The sequence below is a fragment of the Mobula hypostoma genome, chromosome 4 (assembly GCF_963921235.1).
Source record: "Mobula hypostoma chromosome 4, sMobHyp1.1, whole genome shotgun sequence".
In the NCBI taxonomy this organism is placed as follows: Eukaryota; Metazoa; Chordata; class Chondrichthyes; order Myliobatiformes; family Myliobatidae; genus Mobula; species Mobula hypostoma.
The window spans coordinates 92,167,073-92,185,198 of record NC_086100.1 but is presented as its reverse complement, the minus strand read 5'-3'; the positions used below and the strand labels follow the sequence as shown (position 1 = coordinate 92,185,198).

Sequence of the window (18,126 nt, the reverse complement as noted above, 5' to 3'; positions counted from 1 at the left end):
GGGTTAAAGAACCAGCAGAAATGGAAGACATAATGGAAGTCCATTATTGCTATTAATTAATGGTATTTATTAGTAACTACGCAATACAGTAATATAAATGCAGATATATCAAATAGTTTAGCAATGATTATATATATAAGTAAGTGTGGAAATATATGAAAACCAAGCTTCTTCAAGTCTAGGGGTAAATAGATAGTCTTATGATGATGAGTAAAGTTCAGTTCAGTTCGCGGTATTGAGTTGAGTAGTGATGGAGAGAGAGAGAGATCTGAGTCTTTAAGTGAGCTGACGCCGTCAATCTTCCCGTTGTCCTCTGAACTCCTTTAGAAGTCACCGACTGTGACCTCATCCGCCTCTTTTGAAGCACACCAACGATCAAAGTACACATGTTTCTCATGGGCAAACTCCATATACGTTTGGTTCCAAGGCTTCCTCAAACCTCGAAACCTTTGTCTGTACGCCTCCGGAACTAGCTCATAAACCTTAAGCACAGCATCTTTCACTGCTTCATAATCATTTGCGTCTTCAAGAGATAGGGCCGCATATGCTTGGTGAGCCTTCCCCTTAATCACACTCTGTAGTAGCACCGCCCACTGATCCCTCGGCCAATTCCGATTATGGGCCACTTTCTCGAAATGTAGGAAATACCTTTCAATTTCTGCTTCATCAAATGGAGGTACTAACTTAATTTCTCAACTGACACTAAACCCCTCACCATGGTTAACCACTTGATCTTCACGTTGCCATTTCTCCCTCTCGAACACTCTCTGTTTGTCTGCCTCTTCTACCTGTTTCTTTGCTTCCTCAATCTCTAATTTAAATCTCTCTAACTTCATCTGTTCCAGTTGTACCTGGAACTCCTCTTTCCCTATAGGAAACCTATTTAACTCCCCCTCATCAAATTCCTGTATAGATACATAATAAACAGCTATTTTCCTTTGAATTTCTACCTTCGTCATACCCTTCCTTACCTCAATTCTCAATTCTTTAGCAATGTCCCGCACATCATCCTTTTTAGCTTTCTTCAAAGTCACCGGGTCTGGCGATCTCAAAAATTCCCTAGCATCCATTTCTGCTGTTTTTCCACACACCCAAACCAAAAAGGATTTTCCCCAATCAAATCAAACAGGCCCCCCAACCAATTTGTTCATATCTTGGACGCAGGCCTCAATTTTGTCATGTACCCTGTGACAAGTTAAAGAACCAGCAGAAATGGAAAACACATTGGAGTCCAGTATTGCTATTAACTAATGGTATTTATTAGTAACTACGCAATACCCTAATATAAATGCAGATATATCAAATAAGTTAGCAATGATTTTTTTTATATATATATATAATATACACACACACACACACACACACACACACACACACACACACACATAAGTGTGGAAATATATGAAAACCAAGCTTCTTCAAGTCTAGGGGTAAATAGCTAATCTTACGATGATGAGTAAAGTTCAGTTCAGTTCGTGCTATTGAGTTGAGTAGTGATGGAGAGAGAGAGAGAGAGAGAGATTTGAGTCTTCAAGTGAACTGACGCCGTCAATCTTCCCGTTGTCCTGCGAATTGCTTTAGAAGTCACCAGCTGTGACCACAACAAAGGGGACCGTTCTTCTGTGGTGGAATTATCAACCCAGACGAGGGTTGGACACACGAATAATTCCCCACCGGTCACACCCTTTTCACACTGCGAGAGCCACTGATCGATCCTCCAAAACCCACCTTTTCTGTGGGCACAACAAAGCTCATTGTCATAGTCATAGTCATACTTTATTGATCCCGGTGGAAATTGGAATTCGTTTCAGTTGCACCATAAATAATGAATAGTAATAAAACCATAAATAATTAAATAGTAATATGTAGATTATGCCAGGAAATAAGTCCAGGACCAGCCTATTGGCTCAGGGTGTCTGACCCTCCAAGGGAGGAGTTGTAAAGTTTGATGGCCACAGGCAGGAATGACTTCCTATGACGCTCTGTGTTGCATCTCGGTGGAATGAGTCTCTGGCTGAATGTACTCCTGTGCCCAACTAGTCCATTATGTAGTGGATGGGAGACTTTGTCCAAGATGGCATGCAACTTGGACAGCGTCCTCTTTTCAGACACCACCGTCAGAGAGTCTAGTTCCATCCCCTCAACATCACTGGCCTTACAAATGAGTTTGTTGATTCTGTTGGTGTCTGCTACCCTCAGCCTGCTGCCCCAGCATACAACAGCAAACATGACAGCACTGGCCACCACAGACTCGTAGAACATCCTCAGCATCATCAAGCAGATGTTAAAGGATCTCAGTCTCCTCAGGAAATAGAGATGGCTCTGACCCTTCTTGTAGACAGCCTCAGTGTTCTTTGACCAGTCCAGTTTATTGTCATTTCGTATCCCCAGGTATTTGTAATCCTTCACCATGTCCACACTGACCCCCTGGATGGAAACAGGGGTCACCGGTGCCTTAGCCCTCCTCAGGTCCACCACCAGCTCCTTAGTCTTTTTCACATTAAGCTGCAGGTAACTCTGCTCACACCATGTGACAAAGTTTCGTACCGTAGCCCTGTACTCAGCCTCATCTCCCTTGATGATGCGTCCAACTATGGCAGAGTCATCAGAAAACTTCTGAAGATGGCAAGACTCTGTGTAGTTGAAGTCCGAGGTATAAATGGTGAAGAGAAAGGGAGACAAGACAGTCCCCTGTGGAGCCCCAGTGCTGCTGATCACTCTGTCGGACACACAGTGTTGCAAGCACACGTACTGTGATCTGCCAGTCAGGTAATCAAGAATCCATGACATTAGGGAAGCATCCACCTGCATTGCTGTCAGCTTCTCCCCCAGCAGAGCAGGGCGGATGGTGTTGAACACACTGGAGAAGTCAAAAAACATGACCTTTACAGTGCTCGCTGGCTTGTCCAAGTGGGCGTAGACACGGTTCAGCAGGAAGACGATGGCATCCTCAACTCCTAGTCAGGACTCGTAGGCGAACTGGAGGGGATCTAAGTGTGGCCTGACCATAGGCCGGAGCAGCTCCAGAACAAGTCTCTCCAGGGTCTTCATGATGTGGGAGGTCAATGCCACCGGTCTGTAGTCATTGAGGCCGCTGGGGCGCGGTGTCTTCGGCACAGGGATGAGGCAGGACATCTTCCACAGCACAGGAACCCTCCAGAGCCTCAGGCTCAGGTTGAACACATGGTGAAGTACTCCACATAGCTGAGGGGCACAGGCTTTGAGCACCCTGGTACTGACACCATCCGGTCCTGCAGCCTTGCTTGGGTTGAGACGTTTCAGCTGTCTTCTCACCTGTTCAGTTGTGAAGCCCACCGTGGTGGTTTCGTGTGGGGAAGGGGTATAGTCATGAGAGCAGGGTGGGGGACTGTGAGGAGAGGTAGGAGGGGAGAGTGGAATATGTGTTGGTTGGGGGCCAACAACAGATAGCTCATGTGGGGGATGGGCAGGGGCCACATTACATGTCCAAAACGATGCGTCTGCAGGTCTATCATCTGACCTTCTATTTATCTCACCATGCTGAATACCAGCTGTCTCTCAAGTAGCTCTCTCTGTAAGAACTTAGAAGCAGGCAGCGTCCTTGTAGAAAGCATAAACAAACTGTGAGCAGTCTTCGCCCCTCTCCCTCTTTCTTTCTATCTCTTTTTAACAAGGTGTCTGTGTTCCACAGCTCTCTCTCTCTCTTTTAAAAGCACAGTTCATAGACCCCGTCACACTTCCCTTTGGACCTGGAGGCAATTTGATACGGCAGAACTGAGATGAGGTGAGGCAGTGGGTCCGTTGCCAAGGAAGATCCAAGGTTTAACATAGAAACATAGAAAATAGGTGCAGGAGTAGGCCATTTGGCTCTTCGAGCCTGCACCGCCATTCAGTATGATCATGGCTGATCATCCAACTCAGACCCCTGTACCAGCCTTCCCTCCATACCCCCTGATCCCTTTAGCCACAAGGGCCATATCTAACTCCCTCTTAAATATAGCCAATGAACTGACCTTCAGTGGCAGAGAATTCCACAGATTCACCACTCTCTGTTTGCTCGATTTAATCCTAATCTGTGATCACTGGTGCTGTAAAGCAATGCGCTAACTGCTATTGTGCTGCCAAACAATCATTAAGTTATGGAAAGTATGTTTGGAAAGTTCACAAGACTGATTCATGGCACGTGGGGTCCTATGAAGTATGACTGAAAAGAATGGGTCTGTACATGGATGTTCAGAAGAGCAAGATGAAAGGCGGAAGATTCTGTGATGGCTTGGCTAGGCAGATCCTATCCAGATGGTTTCCTGGTTGGGTGGGGGCAGTCTAAATCAAGCCTCTCAGTTTAAAAGACCCTGGCTCAAATCTGACATCTGGTAATATGTCTGTGGATTAACATGTGGCTCTACAACTCAAAAGTTCAAAGTACATTTATTATCAAAGTATGTTTACATTATACAACCTTGAGATTTGTTACCTAACAGGCAGCAACAAAACAAAGAAACCCCCCAAAAAACATAAAAAAGAGCAGAAAAGATACAAAAGCCTGAAGGCACATACCACCAAGTTCTATCACCCTGTTAGTGGTTCCTTTGGACGGTAAGTCTGAGTCTTGACCTCACAGTCTGCCTTCTTATGACCATGAAGCCGATTGCTACCTGCACTGCACCTTGTTTGTTACCAGCACACTTTATTCTGCATCCTATTATTGTTTTACTTCATACTATCTCAATGCACTGTGTAATGAATCAATCTGTATGAATGGAATGCAAGCCAGTTTTTTCACTATATCTCAGTACACATGACAATAATAAACCAATTCCAATTCCAAAAACAAGATAACTAAGGAGAGTAACATCCACAAAATGCTGGAGGAACTAAGCAGTTTACCCCCTAGCTTGTACTCCTTTCTCCCTCTCCTCCTTTCTCCCTCCCTCCTCCTCCCTTCTTCTCCCCCTCCCTCTCCCCCCACCTCTCTCCCTCCCTCCCTACCACCTTAATCTAACTTCCTCCCCGTTCCTTTCCAGTCATGATGAAGTTTGTTACTTGAAACATTGACAGTTTATTTCTCTCCATAGATGCTATCAACCTTTCTGAATTTCTCCAGCATTGTGGTTGTGTTACTCTGGATTTCCAGCATCCGGAGAATCTCTTATGTTTATAATGAAAGAGAGGGGTAGGTCCACTCAAGGATAAAGGAGGGAATTTTTGCTTGAAGTGTGAGAAACTGGCTGAAATACTAAATGCTTTGTATTAGTATTTACCAAGGAGAAAAATGTGGAAGATTATGAAAACAGAATGGGTCATGCTAATGTGCTGGAACATTTTGAAACTGAGGAGGAGATAGTGCTCATCTTCTGAAAAGCACTAAGGTGGCATGATGGCATACATCTCAAAATATTGAAAGAAGCAAGAAAGGAGATTGCTGGAGCTTTACAAGTATCTATATGTCCTTACTAGCAACTGGGGAGTAGCAGATGCTGTGCCTTTGTTCAAGAAGAGAAAAGGGGATAATCCAGGTATTATAAGCTTCACGTCAGTAGTAGGGAAAGTATTGGAAAGGACTGAAGGTGCTGTATTTAAATACACATAGCATTCGGAATAAGGTGGATGCACTCGTGACGCAAATTAGAGATTGGCTGATATGGCATTGTGAGCATCACTGAGTTGTGGCTAAAAGAAGGTCATAGTTGGGAGTTCAACATCAAAGGATTTGTGTTGAAAGGATAGTCAAGAAGGCATAGCCAGTGGTGTGGCTCTATTGGTAAGAGAAGGCATTATATCTTTAGAAAGAGAAGGCGTTATATCTTTAGAAAGAGGTGACATAGGGTCAGAGAATGTTGAATCCTTGTGAGTGGTGTCAAGAAACTGCAAGGGTAAAAAACCCATTATGGGAATCATATATAGGGCTCCAAATAGTAGCTAAAATGATTAGATTAGATCATGAGAACACTCAGTCCTCTTTTATAGTCATAGTCATACTTTATTGATCCTGAGGGAAATTGGGTTTGGTTACAGTTGCACCAACCAAGAATAGAGTATAAATATAGCAACATAAAACCATAATAATTAAATAATAATATGTAAATTATGCCAGGAAATAAGTCCAGGACCAGCCTATTGGCTCAGGGTGTCTGACCCTCTGTCATTTAGAAATGCATACATTCATTAAGAAATAATACAATGTTTCTCCGGCGTGATATCACAGAAAACAGGACAGACCAAAGACTAACACTGACAAAACCACATAATTATAACATATAGTTACAGCAGTGCAAAGCAATACCATAATTTGATGAAGAACAGTCCATAGGCACAGTAAAGAAGTCTTAAAGTCCCGAGTTGATCGACTCCCGAGTCCCCGATAGCAGCGGCAAAGGGAGAAACTCCCTGCCGTAAACCTCCAGGCACCGTCAACTTGCCGATACCTTGGAAGCAGCCGACCACAGCCAACCCTGAGTCCAACTATCTGAAAATTCTGAGCTTCCGAGCAGCCTCTCAGATACAGCCTCTCGAGCGCCTTCGACCTCTCCCCGGCTGCTGAAACACGCAAAGCCGAGGATTTCGAGGCCTTCAGTTCCAGAGATTCCAGTTACCACACAGTAGCAGCGGTAGCAAAGCAGACATTTCAGAAGTTTTCCAGATGTTCTGCTGTGCACTCACATCTGTCTCCATCAAATCAGGATTGTGCACGGTCCCCTACTTGACAGGTAACAGATATTCGAACAGATATAGCAAGCACTGTGAGGGTCATGTTTTTTGACTTCTCCAGTGCGTTCAACACCATCTGCCCTGCTCTGCTGGGGGAGAAGCTGACAGCGATGCAGGTGGATGCTTCCCTGGTATCATGGATTGTTGATTACCTGACTGGCAGACCACAGTACATGTGCTTGCAACACTGTGTGTCCGACAGAGTGATCAGCAGCACTGGGGCTCCACAGGGGACTGTCTTGTCTCCCTTTCTCCACCATTTACACCTCGGACTTCAACTACACAGAGTCTTGCCATCTTCAGAAGTTTTCTGATGACTCTGCCATAGTTGGACGCATCATCAAGGGAGATGAGGCTGAGTACAGGGCTACAGTAAGAAACTTTGTCACATGGTGTGAGCAGAATTATCTGCAGCTTAATGTGAAAAAGACTAAGGAGCTGGCGGTGGACCTGAGGAGGGCTAAGGCACCGGTGACCCCTGTTTCCATCCAGGGGGTCAGTGTGGACATGGTGGAGGATTACAAATACCTGGGGATACGAAATGACAATAAACTGGACTGGTCAAAGAACACTGAGGCTGTCTACAAGAAGGGTCAGAGCCGTCTCTATTTCCTGAGGAGACTGAGGTCCTTTAACATCTGCCTGACGATGCTGAGGTTGTTCTATGAGTCTGTGGTGGCCAGTGCTATCGTGTTTGCTGTTGTGTGCTGGGGCAGCAGGCTGAAGGTAGCAGACACCAACAGAATCAACAAACTCATTCGTAAGGCCAGTAATGTTGTGGGGATGGAACTGGACTCTCTGATGGTGGTGTCTGAAAAGAGGATGCTGTCCAAGTTGCACACCATCTTGGACAATGTCTCCCATCCACTACATAATGTACTGGTTGGGCACAGGAGTACATTCAGCCAGAGACTCATTCCACCGAGATGCAACACAGAGCGTCATAGGAAGTCATTCCTGCCTGTGGCCATCAAACTTTACAACTCCTCCCTTGGAGGATCAGACACCCTGAGCCAATAGGCTGGTCCTGGACTTATTTCCTGGCATAATTTACATATTATTATTTAATTATTTATGGTTTTATATTGCTATATATATATATTTGGTTGGTGCAACTGTAACGAAACCCAATTTCCCTCGGGATCCATAAAGTATGACTATTCATCACCGGAGAGGCCACGCGAGCTGTCGTTGCGCCGCCATCTTCTTCCCTTCGTAGATGTGGGGTTGAGATTGCAAAGGGATCTGGGAAAGGCATGTAATAAGGGTAATGTCACAATTCTAGTGGGGGACTTCAATATGCGAGGGGATTGGGAACCCCCTACAATTTGCCTACCGACAGATGACGCAATAGCCACAGTTCTACATGCCGTCCTTACACATCTGGAGAAGAAGGATGCTTACGTGAGAATGCCGTTTTTGGACTTCAGTTCAGTATTCAACACCATAATTCCTTCCAGGCTTGACAAGAAGCTCAGAGACCTCAGCCTTCACCCTGCTCTATGTAGCTAGATCCTGTCAGATCGCTGGCAGGTGGTGAGAGTGGGCTCTCTCACCTCTGACCCTCAACACAGATTCCCCTCAGGGCTGTGTACTAAGCCCTCCTTTACTCTGTATACCCATGACTGTGTCGCCACCCACAGTTCCAATCTGCGAATTAAATTTGCTGATGACACTATACTGATTGGCCTAATCTCAGATAATAATGAGACACCCTGCAGAGGAGTCATCACCCTGACACAGTGGTGTCAAGAAAACAACCTCTCCCTCAGTGTCACAAAAACAAAGGAGCTGATTGTGGACTACAGGAGGAATGGTTAACCCCTGTTGACATCAATGGATCTGGGGTTGAGAGGATGAACAACTTTAAGTTCCTTGGCATAAATATCACCAAGGATCTCACGTGGTCTCTATATACCGGCTGTGTGGTGAAAAAAGCACAACAGCACCTCTTTCACCTCAGACGGTTGAAGAAGTTTGGTATGGGCCCCCAAATCCTAAGAACTTTCTGCAGGGGTGCAATTGAGAGCATCCTGATTGGCTGTATCATTGCCTGGTATGTGAACTGTATTTCCCTCAATCACAGGACTCTGCAGAGAGTGGTGCAGACAGCCCAGGGCATCTGTAGATGTGAACTTCCCACTATTCAGGACATTTAAAAAGACAGGTGTGTAAAAAGGGCCCAAAGGATCATTGGGGACTTGAGTCACACCAACCTCAAGCTGTTCCAACTGCTACCACCCGGGAAACGGTACCGCAGCATAAAAGCCAGAACCAACTGGCTCTGGGACAGCTTTTTCCTCCAGGCCATCAGGCAGCTTAATTCATGCTGACACAACTGTATTTCTATGTTATATTGACTGTCCTGTTGTATGTACTATTTATTATAAATTACTATAAATTGCACATTGCATATTTAGATGGAGATGTAACGTAAAGATTTTTACTCATGTATATGAAGAATGTAAGTAATAAAGTTAATTCAATTCAAAATCAGGTTGGTGTCGGATCGCAAAAGAGGGAACTTGTTGAATACCTGCAGGATGGCTTTTTAGAGCAGCTTGTTCTGAGCCTACTAGGCATGATTAAGATGGCGGCGTGCATGGACGCAGCGGCCCCTCGGGGAGTGATAAGTGTATCTAGTGTTTGTTCTATTTGTCCTGGATGCATAACATACAGTCCGAATATGCTCGTTAACATCAGGGCATACTATGTCGGAAAAACTGACGAGTTCTGGTGTGACATGGACAGTTTACGCCGCTACGGACTACTATCCGCTACCAAGCCGGCTGCTTCCCAAGGGAGGAGGAAGCGAAAGCGCTGTCAGAGAAGACAGAGGAGGGGTAAGAGGGCCGGCATCCATGCTAGGCTAAAAGCTAACCCCACAAGGCCAGCGGTACTGTCCCTCCTGCTCTCAAATGTCCGCTCCATCGACAACAAGCTGGATGAGCTGCGTCTGCTGAGAGAAACACGCAAGGAATTTAAAGACTGCTGTGTGTATGTCTTAATGGAATCCTGGCTCCATGACAACATATCGGACGTGGCGATGCAGCTAGAGGGAATGACATCATTTCGTGCGGACAGAGAGGCAGCTAGCTCTGGTAAGAGCTGAGGAGGAGGTCTGTGTGTTTATATAAACAAAGACTGGTGTGTGAACGCTACAGTAGCTGCTAAAAACTGCTCGCCACTGGCTGAATTTCTCATTGTGAAATGCCGGCCGTTCTATCTGCTGAGGGAATTCACCATCATGTTTGTGGCAGCTGTTTACGTAGCTCCAGTGCCAATGCTAAGGCTAATGCTAACGAAGCACTGGGAGGCCTATATGAAGCCATCAGTGAGCTACTGACTACACATCCTGACAGCTTTGTGGTGATTGCTGGGGACTTTAACCACACCAGCTTAAAGACTGTGTTCCCCAAACTCCTGCAAAATGTGGACTTCAAAACCAGGGGAGACAACGCACTGGACTTGGTCTATACCAACACACCACAGGCATACAAAGCAGCCCCCCGCCCCCATCTTGGCCACTCTGACCACATATCTGTCATGCTAACACCAGCATATAAACCACTGCTTAAACGTGTGAGAGCAGAGAAAAGAGAGATAAGGGTCTGGCAAAAAGGAGCAGCCTCAGCACTACATGACTGTTTTTTGCACACAGACTGGGACGTATTCAAAACAGCAGCCTCCTATGACGACCATATAGATATTGAGGAGTATGTGGAGGCAGTAATCAGCTACATAGCCAAATGAATGGAGGATGTCACTGTGATGAAAACCTTCACCGCACATGGTTATAAAAAGCCATGGATGACAACAGAGGTGCGTTCACTACTGAAGGCCTGTGACACAGCCTACAGACTGGGGGACAGGAGCTTAGCCAGGTCTGCGCATTCACTAGAGATCAGGAAAGCGAAAAGGGCCTACGTGGGCAAAATACATGGACACTTCTGTGACACAGGTGACACCAGACGGATGTGGCAGGAAATTAAAGCTCTGACAGACTACAAGATCAGGCAGAAAACCGATGACAGTGACACCTCTCTACCAGACAGGCTTAACAATTTCTTTGCCCGCTTCGAAGCATCAAACACTACAGCAAGGGGGAGAGCCAGTCCCTTTTTACCATCTGACTAGCCGACTCCAATCATTGATCCGGAGCAAACACAGAGGACCCTTGCCAGGGTCAACCCACGAAAAATGGGAAGGTCCCGACAACATCCCTGGACGTGTGCTCAAGGAATGTGCTGATGTATTAGCAGATGTCCTGACAGACATTTTCAACATCTCCCTTAGTCAAGCTATTGTCCCTAGATGCTTCAAAACCTCCACAATCATCCTTGTAGCAAAGAAATCAGTTGTAGCCTGTCTGAATGATTACCATCCCGTTGCCCTGACCCCCATAGTGATGAAATGTTTTGAACGGCTTGTCAAGCCTCATATCACAGCCAGCCTCCCCTCATCACTGGATCCTCTGCAGTTTGCTTATCGTCCAAATCGCTCTACGGAGGATGCAATATCCACCACACTGCACACAGTTCCCTCTCACTTGGACAACAAAGACACTTATGCCAGAATCCTGTACATCGATTTCAGTTCAGCGTTCAATACCATCATCCCGCAGAGACTAGTGAAGAAACAGTCGCTGCTTGGCCTTAGCACTGCCACGTGTCGCTGGATTCTGGATTTCTTGACAGAGAGACCACAGTCAGTCCGTGTTGGCAGGAACATCTCTGACTCCATCACACTGAGCACTGGATCCCCACAAGGCTGTGTGCTTAGCCCATTGCTGTGTACACTGCTAACACATGACTGTGCAGCCAGATTCAAGGAGAACCTGATCATTAAATTTGCAGAGGGTACCACAGTGGTGGGGCTCATCAGCAAAAGTAATGAAACTATGTACAGGGAGGAGGTCAAACACCTAGAGAGCTGGTGCAGGGATAACAACTTGATGCTTAATGTCACCAAAACCAAGGAGATGTTCGCCAATTTCAGACGGTCTCAGCCTGAGCACACACCCCTCAGCATCAGCGGCTCTACAGTGGAGAGAGTGGAAAATATCAAGTTTCTTGGGGTGCAGATCTCGGACAATCTCACCTGGTCCAGGAACACCACTGGGTTTGTGAAATGGGCCCAGCAGAGATTGCACTTTGTGAGGAAGCTTAAACAAGCATCACTCCCCACTAACATCTTAACTACATTCTACAGAAGCGTGGTTGAGAGTGTGCTGACCTTTTGCATCACAACCTGGTATTCCAGCTGCAGTGCTGTCGATAAAAAAGCCTTGCAGAGGGTGGTTAGGGGAGCAGAGAAGGTTATTGGGGTCTCCCTACCTTCTGTCCAAGACCTCTTTCAGAGTCGATGCCTCCAGAAGACACGATACATCATTAAAAACACCTCACACCCTCTCCATGAACTGTTTGTTCTTCTGCCATCAGGCAAACGTTACAGGAGCATCAAAACTAAAACCACAAGGCTACTAAACAGCTTCCTCCCACAGGCAGTCAGACTGACATGTGGTTGTTGTGTTTTACTATTTATTGTTATGTTTACTATTTAGTGTTGCGTTTGTTATGTTATGATTGCACTGCTCCTGAGGAACGCTGTCTCATTCTGCCCTGCAGAGCTGATGTATGGTTAGAATGACAATAAAGTTTTTTGAATCTTTGAATCTTGAAAGACTATCTTAGATTGGGTGTTGAGCTTCTTCCCCTCTGCCATCCGATTCCTCAATGGACATTGAAGCCATGAACACTACCTCACATTTTTAATACATATTATTTCTGTTTTTGTATGATTTTTATTCTATTCAATATACATATACTGTACTTGATTTACTTAATTATTCATTTTTACTTTTTGCTTCTCTATTATGTGTTGCATTGAACTGCTGCTGCTGTTAACATATTTCACGACTTATGGCCAGTGATAATAAACTGATTCTCATTCTGTGTAATAACCAGGATCTTATTAGTCAGCTTACCATAAAGGAGCCCTTAGGAGGCAGTGATCATAATATGATTGATTTACACTGCAGTTTGAGAGGGAGAAGCTTAAGTCACATGTATCAGTATCGCAATGGAATAAAGGGAATTACAGAGGCATGAGAGAGGAGCTTGCCCAGGTGAATTGGAGGAGGATACTGGAGGGGATGATGGCGGAACAAAGGTGGCTGAAGTTTCTGGAAATAGCTGTCAAGGCGCAGGATAGATATGTCCCTCAGAATAAGTTGTTCTCGAATGGCAGGGCTAGGCAACCGTGGCTGATAAGGGAAGCTAAGGACTGCATAAAAGCCAAGGAAGGGCATATAAGTAACAAAAGTAAATGGGAAGTTTGATGATTGAGAAGCTTTTAAAATCCAACAAAGGGCAACTGACAAAGCCATAAGAAGAGAAAAGATGAAATATGAGGGCAAACTAGCCAATAAAAAAAGCAGGATACAAAAAGGGTTTTCAGTTATATAAAGAATAAAAGGAAGGTAAGAGTTGATATTGGACCACTGGAAAATGATGCTGGTGAGGGACAGAACTTAATAAGTACTTTGTTTCATTCTTTGCTGTGGAAGACACTAGCCGTATGCCAGCTGTCCGTGAGTGTCAGGGAGTGCCATTGTTTTAAAAAGGAAGAAGTGCTAGGCAAACTGAAAGGTCTTAAGATGGATGTCACGTGGACCAAATGTACTACATCCCAAAGTCCTGAAAGAGGTTGCTGAAGAGATAATGGATACATTGGTCATGATATCTCAAGAATCACTTGATCCTGGCATGGTCCTGGAGGACTGGACGATTGCAAATGTCATTTCACTCTTTAAGAAGGAAGGAAGACAAAAGAGAGGAAATTGTAGGTCGGTTAGCCTAACCTCAGGGTTGGGAAAGTGTTGAAGTCCATTATTAAGGATGACGTTTCGAGGTACTTGGAAACTAATGATAAAATAAGTCGAAGACAGCATGGTTTGCATGGTCAGCAAAGTAACAAGCAGGGCAGACAAAAAAAAAGGCAGTGGATGTTATTTTCAGAAGGCATTTGATAAGGTGCCTCCCATAAGGCTGCTGAACAAAATAAAATCCTATGGCGTTGCAGGAGCTGTACGGCATGGATAGAGGAATAGCTTACAGGCAGGAGGCAGCAAGTGGGAATAAAGGGAGCCTTTTCTGGTTGGCTGCTGGTGATTAGTGCTGTTCCTCGGGTCCGTATTGGTATCGATTCTTTTCACATTGTTTGTCAGATATTCGGATAATGGAATTGATGACTTAGACAAATTGCAAGAATGGGCAAAAAATGACGTGGAATACAAGGCTGGGAAATGTATGATAATGAATTTTAGTATAAGGAACAATAGTGCAGACTATTATCTAAATGGGGAGAAAATTCAATCTTCAGAGCTGCAAAGGACTTAGGAGTCCTTGTGGAAGACTTCCAGAAGGTTAATTTATGATTGAGTCTTTGGTAAAAAAAAGGCAAATGCAATATTGGCAGTTATTTCAAGGGGGATAGAATATAAAAGCAAGGAGATAATGCTGAAGCTTTATAAAACACTAATCAGACCGCACTTAGAGTATTGTCAGCAGTTTTTGGCTCCTTAGCAGTTATTGTCATTGGAGAGAGTCCAGGGGAGGTTCACGAGGATGATTCCGAGAATGAAGGGGTTAACATAGGAGGAGCATTTGGCCTGTACTAACTGAAATTTAGAAGAATGTGTGGGGATCTCATTGAAACATACCGAGTGTTGAAAGGACTAGATAAACGGAATATGGGGAGGATGTTTCCTCTGGTGAGGGTATCCAGAACTAGAGAGCACAGCGTTAAAATTGAAGGACGACCTCTTAGAACAGAAGTAAAGGGGAATTTTTTTTAGTCAAAGAGTGGTGAATCTGTGGAATGCTCTGCCACAGACTGTGGTGAAGGGCAAGTCCGTGGGTATATTCAAAGCAGAATTTGATAGATTCCTGAGTGGCCGGGGCATCAAAGGATATGGTAAGAGCGTAGATGGGGTTGAATGGGATTTGGGATCAGCCATGATGAAATGGTGGAGCAGACTCAATAGGCTGAAAAATACACACAAAATGCTGGAGGAACTCAGCAGGCCAGGCAGCATCTATGGAAACGTGTACAGTTGATGTTTTGAGCTGAGACCCTTCAGCAGGATTAGGCTAAACTTAAATTGGTAGGTTGCTGGATGGTGTGGCTTGTTGGACCGGAAGGGCCCATTCCATAGCTAAATAAAATATAATGCATCAGATTCATGTTACAACGTGCAGACTCCTTTTTAACAATTCTTTTGTGATTGCCAGCAGGTTGTCAGAAAGCTTGAAGCAGCAGTGCAATAATGCACCTTTCACCCAAACTGAACTTCAAGAGGTCCCACTCCATGCAAGCCTACAAGATGAGAAGAATCTCAGGGATGAAGTTACAGTCCTTCAGCATAGGTAGATAGCAAATGGCTTTCAACTTTCTACTGGCAAGAACACAATACTGACTATTGTCAAAGCTATTGCTCATTTCTCTGTCGAGAATGGAAATATTTTAGGCCTGAGCTAGAATCATAGATTCAAATTAGACAGAAAGAGAGCAATTGGCCCATCGTATTATCTGTTGGCTCATAAAGATCTATATATTAGTTCTCTTTCTTGGCTCTTTCTCTACAGCCCTGCGGATATTTTCTGTTTACTAATATTATTATTTCTTTTCATTGTTTTGGTTTCTGTTTGTTGGGAAGCTTGTACTAATCAGATTACATGTTTATGATTCCTAATAGTAGGCAGAAAGCTGATTTGTAGTACAGGACCAGTATAATTGAGGAATGAGGACTCAGTCTATTCTTCAATTTATCATTAATGTTTCATGTTGAACTGTGACACCATTGTTAAACAAAATTACTTATGAAGCCAATAGATTGTAGTGATGATTTCTCAGTGCATAATGCTGAAGTCTTGAGAAAAAATAATTTTGTTAATTTCCTGTATGTATATGTTGACTCAAAATCCATCTTGAAATAAAATGTTTTCATTAGCTTAGATTCTGCAAATCAAGAAATTTTCAGAAAACAGGAGGAGCTGAAGCAGGTGAAAGAGGAGTATAATAAATGCAAATCAGATGTGAAAAAGGTACAGAATCTGCATTGAATGTGTATATCTTTATTTGTCTGTTAGTTGGTTAAATGATTTACTAAGAATATTTTGGATTTAACCATATAAATTTCTTTGTTCAGAAACTTGACATAACCTGCTCCAAATCTTCTTGAAGACATTTACAAATGTGCCTCCGATAATATTGTTAATATACAAACTTCATGCCAATTCTACAACAAAATTACTTAATGGCTTGGAAGAGCTCGTGGATTTTACTTGTTTGTGATAGGTATTCAATGTTACTTTTCTCTGATAATACTTGATATCCATTCATTCCCATATTCCCAATTTTTATCTGTTAACTTCTGAAGGAAACAGGAGTTCACATTGCATTGACAGGACCAAGGCACAGTAAAAATGTTTTGGTGTGCGGAGTATCATAGGCTGCACAAACATATGTATGCTCCAGTAGGGATCAATGAAGTTGTACATAAAGCTTTTGAATTTTTTAGAGTATGTTTTCAGTCCACTTCTTGCCTGAACCTGTGATAGAAACATAGAAAACCTACAGCACAATAACAGGCCCTTCGGACCTTAGAAATTACTAGCCCTCTATTTTTGTAAGCTCCATGTACCTATCCAAAAGTCTCTTAAAAGACCCTATCGTATCTGCCTCCAGCACCGTTGCTAGCAGCCCATTCCACGCACTCACCACTCACTGCATTAAAAAAAACTTACCTCTGACATCTCCTCTGTACCTACTCCCAAGCACCTTAAATCTGTGTCCTCTTGTGGCATCCATTTCAGCCTTGGGGAAAAAGCCTCTGACATGATCAATGCCTCTGATTATCTTATCCACCTCTATCAGGTCATCTCTCATCCTGCAATGCTCCAAGGAGAAAAAGCCAAGTTCACTCAACCTGTTTTCATAAGGCATGCTCCCCAATCCAGGCAACATCCTTGTAAATCTCCTCTGCACCCTTTCTATGGTTTCCGCATCCTTCCTGTAGTGAGGCGACTAGAACTGAGCACAGTACTCCAAGTGAGGTCTGACCAGGGTCCTATACAGCTGCAACATTACCTCTCGGCTCCTAAATTCAATTCCACGATTGATGAAGGCCAATACACTGTGTGCCTTCTTAACCACAGAGACAACCTGTGCAGCTGCTTTGAGCGTCCTATGGACTCAGACCCCAAGATCCCTCTGATCCTGCACACTGCCAAGAGTCTTACCATTAATACTATATTCTGCCATCATATTTGACCTACCAAAATGAACCACTTCACACTTATCTGGGCTGAACTCCATCTGCCACTGCTCAGCCCAGTTTTGCATCCTATCAATGTCCCGCTGTAACCTCTGACAGCCCTTCACACGATACACAACACCCCCAACCTTAGTGTTATCAGCAAATTTACCAACCCATTCCACCATTTCCTCATCCAGGTCATCTATAAAAATCACAAAGAATAAGGGTCCCAGAACAGATCCCTGAGGCACACCACTGGTCACCGACCTCCATGCAGAATATGACCTATCTACAACCACTGTTTGCATTCTGTGGGCAAGCCAGTTCTGTATCCACAAAGCAATGTCCCTTTGGATCCCATGCTTCCTTACTTTCTCAATAAACCTTGCATGGGGTACCTTATCAAGTGCCTTGCTGAAATCCATACACACTACATCTACTGCTCTTCATTCATCAATGTGTTTAGTCACATCCTCAAAAAATTCAATTAGGCTCGTAAGGCACGACCTGCCCTTGACAAAGCCATGCTGACTATTCCTAATCATATTATGCCTCTCCAAATGTTCATAAATCCTGCCTCTCAGGATCTTCTCCATCAACCTACCAACCACTGAAGTAAAACTCAATGGTCTATAATTTCCTCGCTATCTCTACTCCCTTTCTTGAATATGGGAACAACATCGGCAACCCTCCAATCCTCCAGAACCTCTCCTATCCCCATTGATGATACAAAGATCGTCGCCAGAGGCTCAGTAATCTCCTCCCTTGCCTCCTGCAGTAGCCTGGGGTACACCTCATCCGGTCCCAACGACTTATCCAACTTGATGCTTTCCAAAAGCTCCAGCACATCGTCTTTCTTATTATCTACATGCTCAAGCTTTTCAGTCCGCTGCAAGTCATCACCATGATCACCAAGATCCTTTTCCATAGTGAATACTGAAGTAAAGTTTTCATTAAGTACCTCTGCTATTTCCTCCGGTTCCGTACACACTTCCCCACTGTCACACTTGACAGGTCCTATTCTTTCACGTCTTATCCTCTTGCTCTTCACATACTTGTAGAATGCCTTGAGGTTTTCCTTAATCCTGCCTGCCAAGGCCTTCTCATGGGCCCTTCTG

The 18,126-nt window shown here is 44.3% G+C and overlaps 1 protein-coding gene across 5 annotated transcripts in view; it reads left to right on the top strand.

Moving 5' to 3' along the window:
* Positions 1 to 18,126, top strand: part of cep63 (centrosomal protein 63) — a 136,971-nt gene that overhangs the window by 83,467 nt on the left and 35,378 nt on the right. For 4 of the 5 annotated variants that reach the window (XM_063046157.1, XM_063046156.1, XM_063046154.1 and 1 more), the window contains exons 7-8: positions 14,982 to 15,116; positions 15,701 to 15,794. In XM_063046157.1, the coding sequence (XP_062902227.1) occupies positions 14,982 to 15,116; positions 15,701 to 15,794 (229 nt within the window). The remainder of the gene's footprint in view (positions 1 to 14,981; positions 15,117 to 15,700; positions 15,795 to 18,126) is intronic. The other variant, XM_063046155.1, reaches the window with a different exon arrangement.